The sequence below is a fragment of the Bombus terrestris genome, chromosome 1 (genome assembly GCF_910591885.1).
Source record: "Bombus terrestris chromosome 1, iyBomTerr1.2, whole genome shotgun sequence".
Classification (NCBI taxonomy): Eukaryota; Metazoa; Arthropoda; class Insecta; order Hymenoptera; family Apidae; genus Bombus; species Bombus terrestris.
This window is the reverse complement of record NC_063269.1, coordinates 7204895-7226136: the sequence shown is the minus strand read 5'-3', so window position 1 is coordinate 7226136 and position 21242 is coordinate 7204895. Positions and strand designations below refer to the sequence as shown.

The following is a 21242-nucleotide window of genomic DNA, read 5'->3' as shown; positions in this document are numbered from 1 at the left end:
GACATAGGCTAATTCCGAAAAAGATGAACCTCGTTTTCGTAAACGTTTGGAACTTAGACTTAGAAATTTGGTCCTTTGACTTTAGATTCGTGAAATTGGAATCCCCGAAACTTCGTGAAATCTCGAAAATTTGAAAACTTGAAATGATTAATTGTCTTAATCTTTTCCTCTGCTTATTTTGTCATGAACTGGAATCTAAACAAATTCTTTTCAGAACATCGGATTATTTTTTCTTCTTGTAAACGATCGTAACGATGCCGTTTGAAATAGATAAATTAACTCGATAAGTCTTCGGTTAATTAAAGTACGAAATACACGAAATCTCTTACCAACATTTGTTTATGATACTCATTATTCAAATCTTCACTTATCCCCTCAATATTTCCTAGCCCTACGGTGAACTACCCCAAATTGTCCTGAAATTTCCCCTGCGACTGACAGTGGGTTTAATACATGGGGGAATTATTCTTTCATGAGGCGATCGATTGTCGGAGAGTTTTCCGTTTGAATCAAATATTCCGAACTGTGCACGAATCTTCGAATTCTTTCACAATTCATCTGTAATTTCATATTATTTACTTCTTTAGTTTCATTGTATCGTACCACTTTATAATGCGTTTCTTTGTATTCGAATCAAAATATTAAATCTGACAAAATATTCAGTTAAATAGTTAGAAACTTCCTAATATCGTAAGTAATTGTATTTAAAAATCCCGTATACTTTCGTATTGTTTTATTTCCCTTTCTATCTTTTCATCTTTTTTTTTTTTTTTAGATATAATGGAATTCCTAAATTCGATAAAATCAAAATATACGTTGAACATATACTTTGATAATAATACACAGAATATCCCCAGGGTTTCACAGGCAAACTTTGCCATTCTATTTTATAGATATAATCAAGCGAAAACATTATTCCATATACATAAATATTTCAAAAGTTTATACTCGCGTTACCTTTACCACCATTCGTAATATCTTTTTACTAATTAAACGACAACTATGGAACTTATTATTCTTAAAGTAGTACTATAATTATCTTACAGTTTAACCATACTATAATTGATTACGAAAATGTTACAAAATCTAACAATCACGGTATGAAGATAACTTTCAAAAATTATTCTCGAATTATTGATTAATCATTAAATAAAAAAAAATTTTACGATGCATATGTTATTTATCCCATTTATCTTACACACGAGAATAAAGAACATCGATGTGTTCAATTAAATAAAAGAATCACTTTACTGTTCGCCATACAGATCGATCGCAAGCATCCAGACAAATCCTTTTCCGACACGGGACACTTGCGACAGAATTCCACGATGAATTATCGACCAAAATCGGGACAAAAATACGAAGGGATGTTTCTCTTAAGAACGCCTGCGCGATGTTCAAGCCACGACATATCGACTTTTCGTGTGTTCCATCTTTCATAGATAGCAGGGACACGATAAACGTCGAAAACTGGACCGTATGATTATTTCTATTCCATTGAAATGTCTCTTTATTAATAAATAGCACGAAAATCGTATTACAATCGAGGGAATCACGGAAACGATAATCGTTTCAAAAAACGAGATAAGTATAGGCTGCAAGTAAATATACAAACAGCATGCAGCCTGTATATGACATATATAACCACACCATAACACGTACGAGCGATTATGGTTCCTTATGAAAATGTAAGAAGAAAATATAAAATAAAAGTTTATTACGTGGTGCTTCGCTTTCGAGACAATTGCGTTTGAAATTTCACAAGCATAGTTGATCGTGGCTAATTATCAATTGGATACGAGCAAACAATCAAGAGGAGGAAAGCAGCAGGAAAAATGTCGAGTATGATCTCCGTCTGAGGCTCCATTTTCATGAAAATACAGCCTGAACGTGTTTAGTTAAGAATTGGCCTATATAAGCGCGTCATAGATTTACAAATTTATTTTTCTCAAAAACAGAGTGTCTTCCGATAAAATTTAATTCTATACTTTCGATTTATTTTCACACGTAGAACAACGTCCTGTCGGTTATTTATCCTTGTCCAGTCCGGGATTAACCAGGTTCAAGTATACTTGATAAATCCTCAAACTCGATTTTCTCGAAATAGAAGCGCCGTATGAAAAAATGTTATTCTATAATTTCGCCTTATTTTTTCGTAAGGAATCACTTCATGTCTACTTGTAGAAAATTACAGAAAATTTTCTTATAGATTTTTAAGGTTTCACCAGTACGTTTATCAACGCGTTTTAATATCTGGATACAAGTTCTTCTGTCGAACTCTACCTTTACTCACAGTTTTCTAAAATTGTACGTGTTAATGGAAAATTTTATTACACTTCGGTTAACTTTTCAAACAAGTTATCGGGGAAAAGCGACTGTTTACGATATCGTCTCAACTCTTAGGTTTCGATAAATAACAATCGTACGATGTCGTTCGAAAAAGTAATGGTAACCACGATTTCTTATCGAATAAAATATCTTTTATAATTATTTTCATTCTTACGATTTATCGCCAAACAAGGATAAGCATCGACTAATTTTTGTCCAAATATCTTTTGTCTGGGAAAATAGTGGCGACTGTTACGTTGAGAATACCATTCAACGCTCAAGACTATGAAGAAAAAAAGGGGAACACGATTAGACAAAAGTCACAAAGCACGTCGCGAGACAAAATATTCTCGCGTTGCACGTGTCTTTGCGTTGTAACGCTGAGCGCGAACGAAATCCGCTTGCGAAAAGAGACGCGAGCTGTCGCCGCGGAGACGGCCGGATTTAGCAGCTATTTGGACAGCACAATGGGACATCATAGAGACGTTTCACGCGCGGTAATATCCTGGCTGTCACCATGACGACAGAGCTTGCGTAATGGCCGTATTCTTGTTACCTACGGGGTTCCTGATGGAAAAATATGCGTGCGACCGTCGATTTGGTTGGCAGGATTTCGCGACATCCATTGCCTTTCGATTGCTGTTCTTTAAGGAAAATTACCTCAAGGCCTTTCAAGTTTCAAGTTCCTGTAAATATCAAGTAGGATATCTAGAATATACAGGCTGACTCAGTGAAAATTATCACTTGATATAATTCGTTATCTGTCGACATTTGTCAAAAAATATTTAGGTTGAAATTTATTGGATTTAGGGAACCTGGACAGAGGAGTACACTTTGACCTTTTAATACTTCATTAGTTTGGCGGATATCGTAACTTTAATTTGTCAAATTTAATGTTTAAAAGAGCAGCCAACACGCGAAGTGGTATTTTTATGTTTACTGTGTTTTTGTTTTTCGTACGTTAAATTTGGCAAATTAAAGTTAAAATATCCGCTAAACTACTCACTTTCCAGCATAAGCAGGTTAATACTTTTTTGTAGAGAATATCCAACTGGGTAGACTAATGTTATACAAAATATACGGTGCCAGTTAAAATACATAGTTACCTGAATGAATAATAAAAAGTATATATAAAGTATTGAAAAATCAAAGTATATTCATGTAACCAGGTTTCTTGAATGCAATAAATTTCACTTGAAAAGCCTTAAAAATTTAAACTAAGTATTCCTCGACTCAAATGCCTAAATATTTTTTTACAGAGAGTGAGAAAATGCATGGAGAGTGGTTTATGAAAAATTATAAAGTTCAATTTAAAAAAGGAGTACAATTGCACTTTGCAAATGAACTGTTGCATCTCCAAAAAAAACTAAAATTTTTCTCTAATTTTTCTCTAACTTGGAACAGAGTTATAGCCTGTCCCAATTACTAGAAACACCCTGTATACGTTAACGTGACTCATTTAATATTAGACCCGAAAGTTACGCTATTGATGTTAGAGATACGAAGAAACGTCAAGTTAAATGACGTATTTGTTGAAACGAAACAAATGTTACATCTAAAAAAGGAAAATCCTTTTTTCGCCCCTCATTTTAAATCTTCTTTTTAAACGATATCATACATCTTTATTACCATAACTTACATATTTCAAATTACCATACGAAAGATATTTATATCTACATGTAGTTTATCACTGTAAGATTGCAGCCGTTAAATTTCATTCGCGTGTAATCTTGTCTGAATAATTTTGTATCGTATTTATATACCGCGAGGATTATGAAAAATATATTTCTTCCTACTCAGAAATGGGAAGGAAGATAGTTTCACAAGCACAAAAATTTCTCTAAGGCCGTTGATAATATAAATCTATCAGTAAATGATTTGACATGAACTGCCAAATCCGTACAAGTGCATACAAGTACTTGACCATTATTACTCTCAAAGATGAATCAACAAGTTTCCTTCAAATTATAGTAGACACACCTATTCGGCGTGCTTTTAGAGTTCATCTTCTTGCAATTAACTATATATACGCGTGTCCAGCACACGTGTACATACTCTCGAAATAATGATCCGTGGGCCATTATTGCGCCACATATGACCTCTGCTTAAATCTTCGTGCATTTTAATGAAGCATAAGCGATCTCGTTTCTTGCCGAGATCGTACCACGACGAATATTCAGTTGCGTTCGCTAGGTGATCTTATCAACACGAGTCTGCCACATTTCCGCTACTTATATTTTCGAATTTATCGTGATATCGGATTTACATATCGTTATCACGAATTCCCATATCACGAAGGAATCTGGTCGTTGAATTCTTGCCCCCTTCGCGACAAACGTAAAGCTTTCAGTATTACAGACATTGGAATCTTGTTGGAAGTTCTATAGGAGTACATTTGTGACAAGATTCTATTTACATAGATTTAAAATTCTCTATATACTGTATATATATATATATGTACATAGATTAATTAATTTATTTTCAAGTTTACAAAAGAATTATTTTAAATCACGATAAGTATAGTCATGGTAAAAATATTATTCTTCTCATTTCTTAGCTTCGTCCCTTGAAATTCTCCTTCCGATGTTCTTTCAACACACGAATGAATCATTTTACGTTCTGATACTTCTGCAGTGTGTATATATATATGTACGTATAATTAATTATAGAGATATTCGTATTATGCAAATAATGAAATTGGAGATTGTAGGTTGTCGTGCTTGTAGAAAAACTTCACCGATAATCATCGTTAGTGTCGATTATGTTTCTCAATTATCATCACCATTATCTTGAAAGCTAGTCGGAAAATATGTAATAAATCGAATGAAGGTTAACGTTTCGATCCAAACATTAATTTTCTTCTAGCGCACAAAGCGATGGAAGTTTCAAGAAGAAAGTAAATGAAGTTAGCTTTTCATCTCTATTTCTGTCTCATATTCTACGTTGCGAGTTACGTCGGAATTATGTTGAAAGAAACTTTACGTTATCGGTTTCGTTTCTCATTCGGTCGGACAAAAGGAGTCTTTGAGGGTTTCTTTTTCATTCCGCTTCTATTCATATATGACAAGACTTCGTCGGTGGCCGGCTTTGCGACTTTTCACGAGGTTACATATTGTATTTGCCAAGAGTATCCGTCAGTCTTGTCGTTCTAACGATCCGGACGTTGTCAATAAATGAAGCATCGTGTAAGTACGAGATTGAACCATTAGTCAGAATTATGAAATTAATTCATCGAATCCTTCGTAAGCCATTTGCACTTAGAGTTCAGAAGGATATTTGTTTTTGTCACGAACTTTATAATTTAGCATGGCAATACGATGAAATTTATTACGCTAGAAGAGAAGAAGACCTCGATAGCACGAGTAATTCAAATTCGATCGATTTCCTTGTTTTATTCGCAGCATCTATTTTTAATTATTCACTGAACCCTATAGTATCTTAATATGAAGTTATGGTTCCTGCGATTGCTATGAATTTCAGGCTATTCCTTTCAAAAGTGGGAAGGCTATTTATACGCGCGATTAATATCGATCGTCATTTAAAATAGTATTTAAAAACGCGTAAAAGTACGTAAAATTCGCATTTACGACACATATTCCTTACTTCGCAAGCAACTTATTGAATCCTCTTCATTACTTTTCTAATCTTTAACGCTTGGATCGGTCGTTTAATCGTTTGCTTTTCACGCTGAAGATCAATTATCCATTCTCGGAAATTACAAGCGCGACTGGGAATTTCCACTTCCAATAGTTACTTCCTGCAGGACACTAAGCTACATAAAAAATAATATTCTGTTTGTATCAAACGTTCGAATTTATAAAGAGGAAAACTCATGAAAATTACGCAACGTATTGTTCGTAGTGGGTTTTGTTATTTGAATTTTAAGTGAACCTGTACTATCCCACTTGTGTAGAGTCTACACTATATATATCGACTATTAATGACCACTGAGGCATAGCATATTATTTGCTTGGAATTAAATTACGTACGCTTTATGAAATACCGTTTTCGTCGAGTAAATAAAACATTAAATACAATGACATTAACTGTCGGTATTGCAACTAGATATTTTAGTATTATACATATATATATATTATTGATCGGTTTATATCGAGCTATTTTATCGACTAATCGTATAAATTAGGTTATCATTAAATGATGATTAAATTTCGATGTGTATACCTCTATAAATATAAAAGTTAAACAAATCATAGAAATGTATCGAAGAAAAAACTCGTAACTTATTCTAATAACATTCGTACGGTAGCATCGCATGAAGCAAATATGAAAATGTTTTATTTAAGCATTAGTGAACTGTGTTACGAATAAAAAGGCGTCCGATTGAATACATCAGAGGGAAAACTTGATACTTTATTCACGGAGATAGGATCAAACAAGTGGTTTTCCTTGAATAAACAGCTATTCTTTAAGGAATACGCAGTTTTTTCAACTAACATATTTATCACGAGCAATACAAAATATACATTGTATTGTATTCAAGCTTAATATTGTATTCAAAGCTTAATAATAATTACAATAATTGCGACAGTAAGGCGGATTCTAACTGTATGCCAGTAGTTAGCGTGTTACATGCATTTCGAAACTATACCAGCAGCTAATTTCACTTCGATTTCTGCTGTTGTTATTTTGTTATGTAAAGTCGCACCAACTGGCGGCCTTGTTACAGACTATTATCTGCGTTAAAACAACGCACGTGTACGTCCTCGTTTTTGCTGCGGGTCCTGCTGTACCCTAAGGCTGCTGGCAATGTGCTGTTCTTAAGGCAAGCATGGCATTACATACTCGTATTAATAGCAAAATAATTAATGGATATTAAAGGAAACGCGGAACTATAACTAGCGCTTTTATTCATTTTCATAAAGAAAGATTAAAATTGAAATGTTATTAAACCGTAAAGGTATACGCATAGATTATTAAAGGATAGCAAATTAATAGCCACATAAAGCCGAGCTGCATCATTTTCTCATTTTCGTCTAAAGTTAATCACGTCGTATTAAATATGCGATAATCGCATCAAATTCGGATGGTAAAAGGGGGAGAATAATTAAAGTTGATTTTTACTTTCTCGCCGGGAGGCTGAGTCGCGAAGTTCCACAGGGGGGTTGGCAAGGGAGGAGGGAGCATTATCGGAAATTGCTTAAGAAACTTCTTAATAACAACTTTCTTAGGTATTAACACAAATTATTTTCAACTTTTTAGTATTAGGTTACTTAGCACGAAATCTTTTTAAAGCCTCTATGCGATGTAACGCTTATATCAAGTTCGTCTTAACGTCTGCCAATAAACAAAGTGGAAACAATAGAAAAATTCGAAGCAGATTGGCGAGATCGAAGATCATATCGTGACGTTATTCGAAGCAAAACAGATATTTCAAATAAACGATCTTCAAAGTGAAGAGAAGTCGATTAGCCGATTCGAAAATCCGATTAATGGAACGTTCCAAAAACTCTGTCAAAAGTTTGTTCAACAATAAGTTTGAAGTACAAAGAGAAGTATCAATGAAGAGATCTTAATAATTTCAAAAGAAATCTGACGCTGATGATTTGAAAATATAACTGAAATCATCGCGGAATCTAAAAGAGATATTAAAATATTGTGTAACGAGAAAAACAACTATAACGTTTCAAACATCGTCATTTTCTCTGTCATGCTTCTGTCCTATTCTATAGCGATATACGTTCGATGCTTACTGTCTTTATTATTCTGCGCATCACGTTTCTCATTCTCTTCCTGTGTTGGTATTTATACGTCCATCGAGAAGAACACTGACCTACGTAATCCCCACTGCCTTCCACGTTCCGACCTATTCTCGGTATTCGTTCACGGTCAAAAGTATAAAAGACGAGAGGCGATAGCGACACGAGAATACACTTGAACAGTTTACGATTTGACGATGGCTGGACGCGGTAATTCACGTTCGGCTGCTCAGAAATGTGCTCTTCTGATGTTCCTTGCCGTCAGTCAGGTAACAGGAAGAGGTAAGAGTTTGGTTTACGCGAAATTGTTTGGTGACGTGCTTGGTATCAATAGTTATCGTTGTGACTTAAGCATAAGATGTATAATTGGTGACATTTTTGGGACCTACGTCGCGCTACTGTGAAATCGTTTATGCTAAACGGTCGAAGATTGTTACGGGACGATTATCGCGAACACGGCGATCAGGACGATTATTCATACCGCAATTTTTTAACTTTAGCTTCAATTTAACTTAAAAATGTATATGGAAGTTACAAAACATTTATTGCAAACGTACATTTTCCTAAGGCCGCAAAGTTATTTACGTAGCCAATTATCCATTACATTAGTAAGCCTATATGTATGTAGATGTATTTAGTGAGACCACCTATAGCACTGATCATATGATCACGGCGATTATTCATATTAACTTGTACACTTTAAATTGTACTTAAGTAAGTAAAAAAATTAAAGTTAAAAATCATATGATCAGTGCTTTAGGCAATTTGGATAATTGGCAATGTAAATACGTTTGCAATAAATGTCTTGTAACTTCCATATACATTTTCAAATTTGTCTGAAACTCTACTAATGTAATAACGATAGACTTACCATGTCTTACCATAGACTTACCTTTGGATAATTGGCAACGTAAATACGTTTGCAATAAATGTCTTGTAACTTCCATATACATTTTCAAATTTGTCTGAAACTCTACTAATGTAATAACGATAGACTTACCATGTCGAGATTAAACAAAATCATTTACACAACGCACATAATATACTCAGAAGTTATCAAATATCGTCAAACATTATCAAACAAAGTTGTTAGATATTCTCATGAGTCACTGTACGTTCAACGTTAAAGAATTTGAAACGTGAATCGTACTTGAAGCTCGAAGGTCACGTTCTGCTTGTCTCACTGCTCCACCTCCGCAAATCAACGAGTTTCACGCAGTCATTTCACTCACTTTGACCACCTTTCGTTCCCAAAGAGATTTGCGATAAAACCAAGTGTGCTGGTCCACTGAGATACTATGAGGCAATCGGCTGTACTCCCGTCTACGCGAATCCTGGCGATTGTTGTGCGGAATCGTACAACTGCAGTCATCTGGACAATTTGTCACGCGATAAATGTTACGCGAATGGAAACGAATACAGCCTTGGGGAGAAGCTGAAGCCCGAGGACGCTAATCCTTGCGACATTGCTTGTACATGTAGATCTTACCGTGACGTGTAAGTATATTTACGTTGGCTGCCATAATTACGAATGTAGTTAACTTCTGTAACGTTTTGACGACGTGAACTATCACAGATTCTGTTGAAACATTTCGAGTTATCGGTATATTTTACGACTTGTGAATCTAGAAGTTTAATATTAAGATTCACAATAGAAAAAACCCAAAGCCAGTGAAAATGACAGAGTTTAGATAATGTATAATGACAAGGTTCTTGCGGATGCCGATTTAATAAAAGGAAGGTTTCTTTCATATGATTCTTTTACTAAATTTATATTAAAATTAAAATTATATAAAATTTATTAAGTATGCTTGAACATGGCTAATTCCAGACTGAACAGGGATAAATAACCGACAGGACGTTAAGCTACATGTGAAAATAAATCGAAAGAGTAGAATAAAATTTTATCGCAAGACACTCTGTCTTTTGAGCAAAATAAATTTTAAAATTTATCATACGCCTATAATTTACATCTGACCATATTCAGGTTCCATTTTCTTAAAAATCTACCTTAAACAGAAATATTATTTGACATTTCTTACTTAATTTCCTGTCGATTTTTTACTCAGAGCCAGGTGATAATCAACCAAATTCAAGTATCATATAATATACAAAATTTCAAACTCGATTTTCTCGAGAACGAAGAGTGACATGCAGAAGCTTTATTCTACATTTTTCGTTCTATTTTGCTACATGTTATTCGGCAGCACCTTGTACAATCTGATATAGTTCAACTTTGCAACCAAAGTCTTTCGTTCCTTCAACGCTAATAAGAGGAAATAGTTTCGGCAAATTTGCCATGTACACTACCATTGTTACGCTTTTAAGGAGCATTAAAGCTATTTAACACGTCATTTTATTTCGTAAACAGTGCGGACTTCGTATGCGCGGCCGTAGATTGTGCATTTATTGCGCCGAAAGAAAACTGTTTCCTTAGACATGAGCGCGATAAATGTTGTCCAGATACGACACCGACGTGTTGTGAGTAAACAAAGTAAATTAAGATTAAGTTTAGATAATCATACTCTTTAATCGAAATTTGACTATTTAGACGCGAAAGAAGATGAAATAGCGACTTGTGTGGTTGATGGTGTAACTTACCGCGAGGGACAACAATTTAGTTCAATGTCTGATCCGGACCTGAATTGTATCTGCATGCCTGGATATACAGGTACGAAACAATAGTTGACATTTTTACTTGTAAATCCAGATTTAATTCTTATCGTGTAAATTTGATATTTCTTTAAATTTACCTTCTAAACTAGCCTTGTAATCTGTGACAGAAAGAGATTGGAGTGTTGCTACATCGTTTTAATATTAGAATCTCTGCAATTTCGACGAATAGATTAAAACTTCCAACAAAGAAACTGGTTAGAAAATTACCTCTCGAATTTATAAGATAAATTCAACGTTTAGGTGAAGACGTCGAGCCCTTCTGTAAGAAACCGAATCGTGACTATTGCTCCCCTCTGTTCCGAAACGCCGAAAGTATTCATGAGAAATGTGCACCAATGTTCTACGCAGATCAGAACCCACAAAAAGATTGCAGCTATGCTTTTAGATGTCGTAAGTTTAAAAGAGAAATATTATGTACAAATTATTTTTTCTACCGATTAATGTGTACATACGTAGTAACTGGCCCTAAGAAAAGGCTATACTTTATAAAATTATTTCGTTTTCGCAGAAGACACAGGCGACACTGTTATTCATAATCATGCTAAGTCCGCGGATGTTTCTGACGAAGGTACGTGTATTCGTTAAAGTTACAGTCCTATTCGCAACATAGTCCTTTGGATGAAATCCTTGGAAACTCTAATCCGTACTAACGTGTAACTTTATTCGCAATTGCATCAATTAACATACCGACAATTAATCTAATATCTTTGAATTATAAGGTCAATATTTTTATGGTATGAACCTGAAAAAGTTTTAAACACCACCATATCTGTAGTTCGGACACCACATAAAATTTAGACGGGGATCTTTCAGATCTACTAACATCAAACTCTTCAGATCGAAATTGAACAGATTTATGGGGACCATAGATATTAGCTACGGTATTCGAAAATTAAAATTTAAATGCTACATTTTTACGTTTTACTTTCGCTTAACTACTTTTCAATACGGGATATTATACATTAATAGAGGCTTTTTCTTAAATCACATAATGAAAATTTTATAAACAAGAAAGTAAAAGTTGTTTTAACGCCATTCTCCAGTGTTGTACCAATAGTTTGTTTCTCTGTACCGATGATTAAATTGAGATTAATTTTTAGAAAGACGTCGTTTAACTTAACAGCATCTAATAGATAGTTGAGACAAAAATGTATGAATAATTAAAACAATTTCATCGACTAACCTAATGTTAATAATTGGGCGATTGATCGGTCAAAGTATGGTGCATGCGTGTAGCAACAAGATAGTTAACAGTGATAATTTGATATTACAGAGCACAAGATTTGTCGATTTGGTAATATGACGATGCACTTAGGCGACGAATTGAGTCAAGGAACCAGCTATAGTTCCAATTGCGTAAAATGCGTGTGCGAGGTGCCTCCAATCCCAACGTGCCGAAGACTTGCGGACAATGATTGTCCGTCGCAATTCGGAGATGTATCGATTTCGGTACCAAACGTGTAACGTCACATGTTCAGGGACGTGAACGGCTACCACCAGTTGTAATAGTAGTACAAATAAAGCTATAATCATCCAGAAATTGTAATCGGAATGCAATTAATAATTCCGAGTTTGAAAAAATGAAAAAATATATAAAATAAATAACCTTGAAATTGAAGAGAAATTCATTAGTCGACGTAAGATTGCCAGACATCGTCAGGAACCCGATTAACCGTATCTTACAAAGAAATGTCAGTATTATAAAATCCATATCTTCATGAAATACATCAGTGAAACGCTCTTGATTATTTTCAAAGCACAGCGTTAGCGAGGTCATCGTAGAATCTAATGAAAGTGTTTACGAAACAACCCGAAAGTATGTGACACCGAGGAAGAAGATACTACAATTCACACATCGTGCTTTTCCTCTGCCATCATCTATGACGACGCTTGCAGACTTTACTATTCTACGTATCACGTTTCTCATTCCCCTCTCGTGTCCCTGTTTTCATGTCCATCGTGAAGAACACTAATCAACGGAACCCCTACCTTACTCCGCAGACCGAATTATCCTCGGTGCTCGTTCACGGTCAATAGTATAAAAGAGAGACAATTGCGACACGGGAACACATTTGCACAGTTTGCGATTTGACGATGGTTAGACAGTGTAATTCCAGTTTGATCGTTCAGAAATGTGTTCTTCTGATCACCGTAGTCGTCATTCATGGAACCGGAGGAGGTAGGAAGTTGACTTACGAGAAATTGTTTGGCACGATATGCTTGACATCGGTAGTTCTGATCTAATCCGATTCGATGTTTTTCTGTGAGTTACGTTTCCAATAAATATCTTTGATATATCTTTTCAGGTTCGATTCACATTTCTCCAATCTAGTCACGATGGACGTATCGTGTTGCATGTCATACAGAATCATACATATATATAGTTGTACACGTGTATATACTCACAGAATGATTTCAAATATTTTCGTGTATTATTTGCCATGGCTCCGTGGGGTGATTCTACGCCTGTATATTGGTAGAGATCTACAAAATTGATTCTGACCTGCATTGGCCAACTATAGAATTCAAGGCTTCTTTTTATTGCATTCTACCCTACTCGTCGTGGGAATCAAATAATTATATATAATCGAAATTATAGGTCGTAAATGAATCGTTCTTTTGGAAAGAAAACTGTTGATAGTTGCATTAGTGTTGTTTGTATATTATAATGGTGGATCCTGGACTATCTATGTGCCACTACAGATTCCGTTTTCCCTACATAAAACAGCAAAATGTGAGTACCTTACAAATAAAGCGAGCTGAAACTAAGCTTCGAGGCATCTTTTTCCAAGGTAGCTCGATTGAGTTGCGACCCATGCTTCCATTAAAACTTTCATTCCTCCTGTACATAAGTAAAATACACATGCAATAAAATTAATTTTACCTTGAATTTCAAGGTCAAGGTCAATTTTGTAACTACTACCTTTTACACATCTGCACCGATTCAGAGATGCAGAATTACCTCCCAAAACCATGACAAATAATCTGGTTACTTTCTGTGCGTACACTCACGCCATTCAATCTATAAGAATGAATTCGATACACATGAATCGCACGTGAAACTGAAAGGTTACGTTCTGCTTGTCTTATTGCGTTTCATCTCCGCAACTAAACCAGTTTCCTGATAATCGTTTCGCTCAAATTGGCCACATTTTGTTCCAAAGAGATCTGCGATAAAAGAAAGTGTCGCGGTCCACTGAGAGTCTATGAGAGCCTCGGTTGTACTCCTGTCTACGCGAAACCCAACGATTGTTGCGCGGAATCCTACGATTGCAGTCACCTGGACAATTTGCCACGGGATAAATGTTACGCTAACGGTCACGAATACAGCATTGGGACGATGCTGAGGAGCGAGGACTCTAATCCTTGCGACATAGGTTGTGTATGTAATACGACTCTCGATGGCCTGTAAGTATATTTGCGATGTTAGTCGTAATTACGAATATAGTTAATTTCCGTGATGTTTCATCGGGATAAGTTATGACAAATCCAATTAAAACAGTTCGAGCAATTAAGTATTTGAATATTTTTGCACGTTCGCGGAGGAAGCATGATTCCACTGTGATCTCGTTTAATAAAAGAAATTATAATTAACCAATGTTTGGCATTAAATACTTATTAACAACTTCGTAACTTAACTCAGTTCGAAGTAACTGTACGTAATCTTTACGTCGTTCGATGTGATTTAATGCGACATAGAAAATCTTTACATAATTGTGTCAATCTGAATGATAGAAATTCATTTGCGCAAATTTATCGTGTATACTGGTACTTTTATGTTTCTAGGGATTATTCAAGCGATATAACACGTCATTTTATTTTGTGAACAGCGCGGCGTTTGTATGTAAACCTGTATATTGTGAACATTTACCGGCGGAAGGAAATTATTACTTCAGATACACACATGATAGTTGCTGTCGGAATGCAACACAGATTTGTCGTAAGTGAATCGGTTAAATTAAGATTAAATGTAGGTGATCTCAGTTTCAACGAATACGTACATCCCAAGTGGAATTTAAATCTTAATTTAATCACTTTTAAGATTATCGCTTTTAATCAAAAGTGTCGCGACAATCAAAAGTGACATAATTCCCCAAGTATCTGTACTTGCTTAATTCGACTGTCTTAAGATACATTTCACTTTGCGCTTATCATCGTTTCGATTAAGAAGAGGAAACTGTCTTCTCTGAATGATTCATTGGTAGCCCAAAATTGCCTATCCCAAAAGTATTCTGCTATTTTATTCCTAACATGAAATCATTTTTTAACAAAACAACGAGAGTTTATATACTTGCTTTAGTCAAAGACGGAGAAGAAAGGCCAACGTGTGAAGTGGACGATAATACTTATTACGATGGAGATCTCTTTGAAACAAAATGCAATCGGGACCTGCGGTGTATCTGTATGCCTGGATACATAGGTATGAAACAAAAAGTAACGTTTTTTCCTCATGTCCCCGAAAAAAATTAACCTCGTACAGATTTATGGTTTTAAGTTATACAGCTTTGCATTAACTTTCACACGAAGCTCTCACGTTGTAAATTTACCACCTAGGGAAACTTTGTAATTTCAGAAAACTAGAGAGATTGAAATTTATATGCCTTTAATATCAGAACCACTTCGATCTCCAAGTACAAGCAGAACTTAAATCGAAAGCCTTTTAAATAAAGTACAAATTGATTGTTTAGGCGAAAATGTCGAGCCCTTTTGTAGGAAACGCAATCGCAGGGGTTGTTCCATTCTGTTCGGAAGTCCTTTCCTAGTTCACCGGAAGTGCGCACCTATGTTCGTCCACGGTCAGAATCCACATAGAGATTGCAGCAACTTTTTCAGATGTCGTAAGTTTATAAGAGAAATATCGTCTGTAAATTGTTTCTTTCTACCGATGGAAGTACATATATAGCAACTATGCTGGGGAAAAATGCACCTTATAACGTTGCTTCCTTTTCGCAGCGAGCAGAAAGGATATCGTTATTCGTAACTATAGCAACATTGAGTTCGCAAAAGTTGCAAAGGAAGGTACTTACGTGTGTTCGTAAAAGATGCACTCTTACCTGTATTACATAATTCTTCATACATTCTTACCAGTAGTTCCATTTTCTTGTGCTTGCAATTAAATAATTGGCATCGATTTCTAAAGAAGAAACGTTGCTTAACTTAATAGCATGTAATCTGAAAGCACTAATTTAAGAATTAGCTCTTGGCACGCACTAAAAACGACTTTTAATCAGGACCACCTGATAGCTACCAATTATAACAATTTTGTCATCGACTAACCCGATACTTATCATTAGGCAATTTGATCAGTCAGGTAAGGTGCATCTTTGTACAAACAGGATAACTATCGACAGTAATTTCATTGTGATATTACAGAAGGCAAGGTTTGTCGATTTGGTAACATGACAATGCGCATAAACGACGAATTGAGTCGAAGAACCATCCATGATCGCGATTGCATGCAGTGCGTGTGCGAGGTGCCTCCATTCCTGACGTGTCAACGACTTCGGGACGAAAAACGTTGTCAGATACAGTACCAAGATGTAGTGATCTCGGTATCGAACCATATGATGTAACGTCCCATGTATTGTGACGTAAACAATTATCATCAGTTGTAACAGTGCTACAAATAAAGCTTTAGCTATTGATATAATTCTGTCCGGCAGCGGTCAAGTCCAATCTAATCAGCAAGTTTGATGATTAGTCTTTCGTAGTCGGATGTCGCCACAGTGACAGCGTTAAAAATTTGTTTTCAAAGACGGATGGCATGGTAAATATTTGTTGACTCAAACTTGCTTCGACTAGATCGGCTAGTTTGAAAAATGCAAAAATATATAACGCGAAGAATTTTTAATTCAGAGAAGAAGTAGAATTAGTTGACAGACGATTGTGGAACATTATCGAAAACCTGATCAATCAAACGATATAAAAATCTTTCATAGAAATATCAATAATATAACTTTGAAGTCTAAAGAAAGCAAATTATTGATTAAATCATGTCCACAAAACGACCCGAACGTATCTGAAATCGAGAGAAGAGATACCTCAAACCAAACGTTGTCCCTTTTTTCTGTTACGATCGTCAACGATATACATATCGCTGTTCCAGTGCACCAATGACGCAACCGTAAAAAAGGTGATTTTTTTAAGAACCAAAGGAAGCCAATTTCATTTAGAAAAGCTTCTAACTAAATGTTTTAGAATGTTGCGATAAATAAAATTGTTTGGAATATTGCGACGTCTAAATTTTCCCGCGTAAAGGACAATGGCTTGCATTTTCAGTTCTCGTATTTTACGCTGGAAGTTTGAAACGATTTTTCCGCCACCTTCTTTAAGAGTTTTCCACTTTGAGACGCGCGCCAAGAAACTTTGAAAAGCTCTCAGTCTGGAGAGAACAGTGGAGCGCGCAGTAATTAGGAAAAAATATCAAGGTCGCGAATACTATAGTAGCTACTATACACTATCTACTAGTTACTAGTAGATTATCTACTAGTTGCTACTGAACGTGGTAGCATTTTGAAGATTTACCTTTACCTTCTGCCTATCACGTCGGTAAAATAGCACGTGATAGTAATCAAAACGCTAGGCAATTATTGTGCAGGCATTCATGTTCCCCCCTCTCTCATGCATCCCTACCACTGGCGGTAGTTCGACGAGCAAAAAGCTCGAGGGGCGAACAGTTGAGTTCGAGCTACGAATGCGCACAGTTGCGAACGAAGATATCAAAGTGGCAGACTTTTGTTGTCTCTGCGAGTAAGCTTCACGCAATAACGACGTTACTGCGATCTAGGGATGTTGGGAAAATTGTAAAATTTCTACGTACAGTGAAAATATTAATAGTCCGAGACTAGTAAAGAATTTATCTCAAGATCTGCGAATTTCCATTTTTACGTCATTATTGCATTGGAAGCTTGCATACGATGCTTCCAGATTTTAGTATTTTACGTTATACGCATCACGTTTCTCGTTCCCCTCCTGCGCTCGTTTTTCTATGTCCATCGAGAAAAACACAGACCTAGAGAATCTCCACCTCCTTCCAGGATTCGAATATCCTCGGTATTGGTTCGTGATCGATAAGGTAAAAGAGTCAAAGAGAGATAGTTGTCTAACTGCGACACGGGAAAGCACCTGCGTGGTTTGCAATTTAACGATGACTAGACACGGTAATTCTCGTTTCGTCGTTCAGAAACGTATTCTTCTGACGTTCCTAGTCGTCGTTCATGTAACAAGAGGTAAGAGGATGGTCTACGAGAAATTATTTGCTGACGTGTTTCACACCGCTAATTACGAGTTAATCACTACTCATAATAGTATGGATTAAGTAAAAGATCTAACAAGTTCAACTATACTTCTGTGAGTTACGTTTGCTATAAATATCTTCCTTTATATGTACATGTTTTCAAATTTGATTCACACTCTGCTAGTTTAATCACGTATCATCGTTAATCATATCACGACACTAAATCATTTGCACATAATACATATATTCACAGAACGTTTTAAATATTTTCGTCGCCCACCGCGCATAATACACACACCCTTCAACGTACAAAAATGAAATCGAAACGTAGTATCGTACGTGAAACTCGAAGGTTACGTTCTGTCCGTCCCCTTCTGCTTGTTTTCCACCTCCACAAATCGACGAGTTTCGTGTCATCGTCTCAGTCGCTTTGGCCGAGTTCTGTTCCAAAGAGATCTGCGATAAAACAGAGCGTAGCGGTCCACTGAGGGTCTACGACTCTCCTCGGCTGTGTACACCTATCCACGTGAATTCCAACGATTGTTGTGTGCAGGCATACATCTGTAGTCACCTGAACAATTTATCACGCGATAAATGTTACGCGAACGACTACGAACACAGCATTAGTAAGACGCTGAGACCCCAGGACTCTGATTCTTGACGCAGGTTGTAAATGTGGTAAATCCTTCAATGGTTTGTAAGTGTATTTGCGTTGCTAGTCGTAATAGCGAATAACGTTAGCTTCTCCGATGTTTTGGCGAGACGAATTATGACAGAGTGAATAAAACAGTTCGGGTGATCAACCATTGGAATATTTTCAGCACAAGTCGTTGGGGTATGATTATACGATGACCTCGTTTGCTTTCAAGGAAAGAAATTATAGTTAATTACCGTTTGACAGTGAACGTGTAGTAATAGCTTAACAATCTAACTATGGCCGAACTAACTTTATGTAACATTTATGTCATTTGATATAATTTAATTATGTATAGGAAATCTTTACACAATTGTGTCGATCTTAACAATAGAAAATAGTTTCCACAGATTTATCGTGTATTCTTTCATTTTGAAGTTCTTAGGGCGTATCGAAACAACATAACCGATATATTATTTTCTGAGCAATGCTGCCTTTTCATGTAAACCTGTAGATTGTGGACTTTCTTCGCTGAAAGAAAATTGTTTCTTCAAATATGTACATGGTAGTTGCTGTACATGGAGACGCTATTGTCTCGAGTGAATTAGTTAAATTAAGATCAAATCCACAAGGTAATTGCTCCTGTGGTTTCAAATGTCGTAGGTTTCTAAGAGAGATATCGTCTAGAAATTATTTCTTCTTACATAACAACTACTCCGGCAAAAAGATGTACTTTATAAAGTTACCTTTATTTCGCAGAAAGCACAACCGATATTGTTATTCATAACTGTGGCAACGCTGAGTCCGCAGAAGTTTCAGAGGAAGGTACTTACGCGTGTTCGTTACAAAAGCATTTTAACTTTTTACCAGTAGTTGCTTTTTCTCTAAATGCAATTCAATCGGGGTCAGCTCTCAAAGCAAATGTTTAACTTCGCTAATGAAAGGGGTTTTAATCAGTATGATCATCAGCTATCTATCAAACTGCCAATCAAATCAAATATAGTTTGGTAATTAAAGCAATTTTATCGACTAACCTAATATTACCTAATCATTATGCAATCGATCAGTCAGTAATGATCGACGGTAATTTCATCGTGATATTACAGAGCACAAGATTTGTCGATTTGTAACATGGTGATGCACTTAGGCAACGGGTTGTGTCAGAATACATTCAATTGCATGAAATGCTTGTGCGAGCTACCTCCATTCCCGACGTGCCAGACTTCCGAGCAACGAACGCGGTATAAATCAGTACGCAAGTGTACAAGCTTCGTCTATGAACCAGTAATGTACACAATTATCGTCAGATGTAACAGTTCCACAAATAAGGCTGTACTATCTGAAATATTTCAGCCCGAAAGTATAATACTTGAGTCTACTTAATTATCAAATTAAATTTTAGAATTCCTATGAAAATGTTGAGCGTAGCGTCTGTATTAAGTTTCTTATCTAGCACGTATCTCAATTTATTACCTCGTTTAATTCTGTAAATTAAAACAAGAACTTTAGGCAAGTTAAAATAAGAAAACCCTGATAATCCTATAGTAACTGATTTACGTCAACCGAGCAGCGTGTAACTGTGAAATCTTTAACATAACAGTAACCGCTAATGAATTATAAGTCGAAGCGACTATAAATAAATAAATAAGAAGAAGAAGAAAGTTTCTCTAGAATTTTATCTCCGAATGAAGAAAACTTGAAAACGGTATGAAAATATTTGTAGACTTCTATTCGCTCTTGAAAATTTCTACCTTAAGATATAAAATATCGGGACCTTTGTCGCGTTGAAAGAAGCACCGTTGAGGCTTAGATATAGCCGTCGATGATGCGAGCGATGATAACACCGATCGAAAGTTTCGACGATATCGTTTTCACGAAATTGCTCCACGCTCGCCGTAAGATCTCGTAAGTTTGCCGGAAGTGGTGTATGGCGCGTAAGGACGTGTGACCAAAATGCCGGAAGAAGTGAAGCTATAAGGGAGCGAAAGTTGCTGGCTACGCCATCGTTGTCACGTTAGGTCGATCGAATTTATGTTAGTTGGTCCCGAGTATTATGAGCATCGGTTCGATTACCAACGTAGTCGATATGTATGTATATCACGAACCGTGGCAAAGTAACATTTCCAAGTCATGCTATTATCCTTGTTGTTGCTTGTTCAGCAACATTGTCCACGCGACGTTCGTGATAAAATTTATTATTGACGATAACTAGACCGAGTTTCTTTGTTGGATAATGCAAAATAATATGAAAATTATTTCATGTGCCGCTTTTGTTATAATATATCGGTAATGGATATGGGCGATGGTAAAAGTTTCCGGCCGAGTTATAATTCTGTTTCAGTTGAAATTATGTATTAATCAAACTTTTTTAGCAAGCAATTTAACTTCTTGCAAGTTTCAGCTCAGCTATTAGATACATGACAAATTTTTCCATGAAAACAGCACATGATGCGCGTCGACCAGGAAAAAATTCTATGCACTTGCTAACGCATCGAAACGATACGTTTCTTAAAATATTTCTGTAAATGTTCTTATAAGCATTTACGTATCGAATGTGTAAGAAGTATCGGACACTTATGGTTCTTAATATTCAAACTATTATGAAAATTTATTTTATGCACAACGCTGTAGGAATACTAAAACGAAATAG

At 35.9% G+C, this 21242-nt stretch overlaps 3 protein-coding genes across 7 annotated transcripts in view; all 3 read left to right on the top strand.

Moving 5' to 3' along the window:
• LOC100646769 overlaps nt 1-21242 on the top strand; it is a 292006-nt gene that overhangs the window by 141645 nt on the left and 129119 nt on the right. The gene's annotated exons all lie outside the window — the stretch shown is intronic.
• LOC100652150 (BMP-binding endothelial regulator protein) lies at nt 8170-12339 on the top strand. The gene is made up of 7 exons (XM_003393208.4): nt 8170-8327; nt 9302-9542; nt 10417-10526; nt 10597-10716; nt 10962-11111; nt 11230-11289; nt 11995-12339. Exons 1-7 carry the CDS (start codon nt 8243-8245, stop codon nt 12183-12185), a joined length of 957 nt encoding a protein of 318 aa, XP_003393256.1. The 5' UTR covers nt 8170-8242; the 3' UTR covers nt 12186-12339.
• On the top strand, nt 12743-16371 carry LOC100645788. Of its 2 annotated transcripts, none has more exons than XM_012309585.3 (7): nt 12743-12900; nt 13886-14129; nt 14552-14661; nt 15022-15141; nt 15410-15559; nt 15675-15736; nt 16095-16371. In XM_012309585.3, the coding sequence occupies exons 1-7, from the start codon at nt 12816-12818 to the stop codon at nt 16122-16124; spliced, it is 801 nt and encodes a 266-aa protein (XP_012164975.1). In that variant the 5' UTR covers nt 12743-12815; the 3' UTR covers nt 16125-16371. The 2 variants fall into 2 exon arrangements, with proteins under 2 accessions (XP_012164975.1, XP_003393207.1); XM_003393159.4 differs by having other exon boundaries at nt 15675-15740.

Excerpts from the sequence above, each read along its gene's own strand:
- LOC100652150 (XM_003393208.4), top strand. The coding sequence starts at position 8,243 with ATGGCTGGACGCGGTAATTCACGTTCGGCTGCTCAGAAATGTGCTCTT. Across the intron at positions 8,328-9,301 it reads CAGTCAGGTAACAGGAAGAG|AGATTTGCGATAAAACCAAG; the intron begins GTAAGAGTTTGG and ends TCGTTCCCAAAG. Across the intron at positions 11,290-11,994 it reads CGCGGATGTTTCTGACGAAG|AGCACAAGATTTGTCGATTT; the intron begins GTACGTGTATTC and ends TTGATATTACAG.
- LOC100645788 (XM_003393159.4), top strand. The coding sequence starts at position 12,816 with ATGGTTAGACAGTGTAATTCCAGTTTGATCGTTCAGAAATGTGTTCTT. Across the intron at positions 12,901-13,885 it reads CATTCATGGAACCGGAGGAG|AGATCTGCGATAAAAGAAAG; the intron begins GTAGGAAGTTGA and ends TTTGTTCCAAAG. Across the intron at positions 14,130-14,551 it reads AATACGACTCTCGATGGCCT|CGCGGCGTTTGTATGTAAAC; the intron begins GTAAGTATATTT and ends TTTTGTGAACAG.